Raw genomic sequence first — 910 nt, 5'->3', positions numbered from 1 at the left:
GTAAAAATGTAAACGGATCTTTTTATCAAGGAGGCTAGGAACAGCGGACAACGTGGAAAATGGGTAAAAAGCGAAGCAGAAAAATCTGTAGAACTCGCGAGCTCAAAATTTTTGTTTACACTTTTGCAAAAAAATTGTAGTCGGTGCAGTGGTTTTAAAATTTTCAATTTTCCTGCCTCCTCCTCAAAATAATTAAATTCAATTTAATTATCCTAATCTAATTAAATGTTAAATCTGACTCTCATTAAGTTTAGCAGGCAAAATAATGGAAGTACTGTGAGCGTCTCTACACCTTTAACTTAACTACGAAGTTCTTTTGATTGAGTTTAAATGAGTGTAGCTCAAGAGGTAAGTTTCAGGAAGATGATGGTGTTTCAGATCTAGGATGACTTGCTCTCTTATCATAGCTTATCCTTGTCATTCAGTGCTGATTCTGGCTCTGTTACCCACAATTTTCATCAATCAGACGTTTTGGCATCAAACTCACCTTTTGTTGCTTCTTCCCAATCCAATGGCCAGCCCCATAGTTATTATTATCAAACTGTTTGATTTTTTTATAATATTTTATTTTCTTCTACCTACCTACTTCTTTTTTAGGTCAATGAACTCAAGGAAAAAGGCAATGCATGTTTGAAAGAGAACAAAGTCACTGAAGCTGTCTTATTTTACACACAAGCTATCAAACTTGATGAGACCAACTATCTTCTGTACAGCAACCGTTCTTACGCATTTCTGAAACAAGATGTGATACCATTGGCATTTGAAGATGCTCTGAAAGTGATCTCACTTAGACCTGACTGTGCAAAGGTAAAAATCTTAGGTCAGCCATCAGGTGACACTTACACCTGATCAGGTCTACCTGAGAGTGTGTCATCAGGTATCAGGTAGACCTGAGAGGTGGACCTTTTCA

The 910-nt window shown here is 36.9% G+C and overlaps 1 protein-coding gene across 1 annotated transcript; it reads left to right on the top strand.

Moving 5' to 3' along the window:
* Window positions 1-169: 169 nt before the first annotated feature.
* Window positions 170-807, top strand: LOC103523355 (stress-induced-phosphoprotein 1-like; the record flags this gene model as incomplete). The annotated part of the gene is made up of 2 exons (XM_008488409.3): window positions 170-348; window positions 598-807. Coding segments are annotated over exons 1-2 (228 nt in total), but the record flags the coding sequence as incomplete, so codon positions are not given.
* Between the last annotated feature and the right edge of the window lie 103 nt (window positions 808-910).

Source organism: Diaphorina citri, unplaced genomic scaffold, assembly GCF_000475195.1.
Source record: "Diaphorina citri unplaced genomic scaffold, Diaci psyllid genome assembly version 1.1 scaffold20403, whole genome shotgun sequence".
NCBI classification, from domain to species: Eukaryota; Metazoa; Arthropoda; class Insecta; order Hemiptera; family Psyllidae; genus Diaphorina; species Diaphorina citri.
This window is presented reverse-complemented; position numbering and strand designations above follow the sequence as displayed.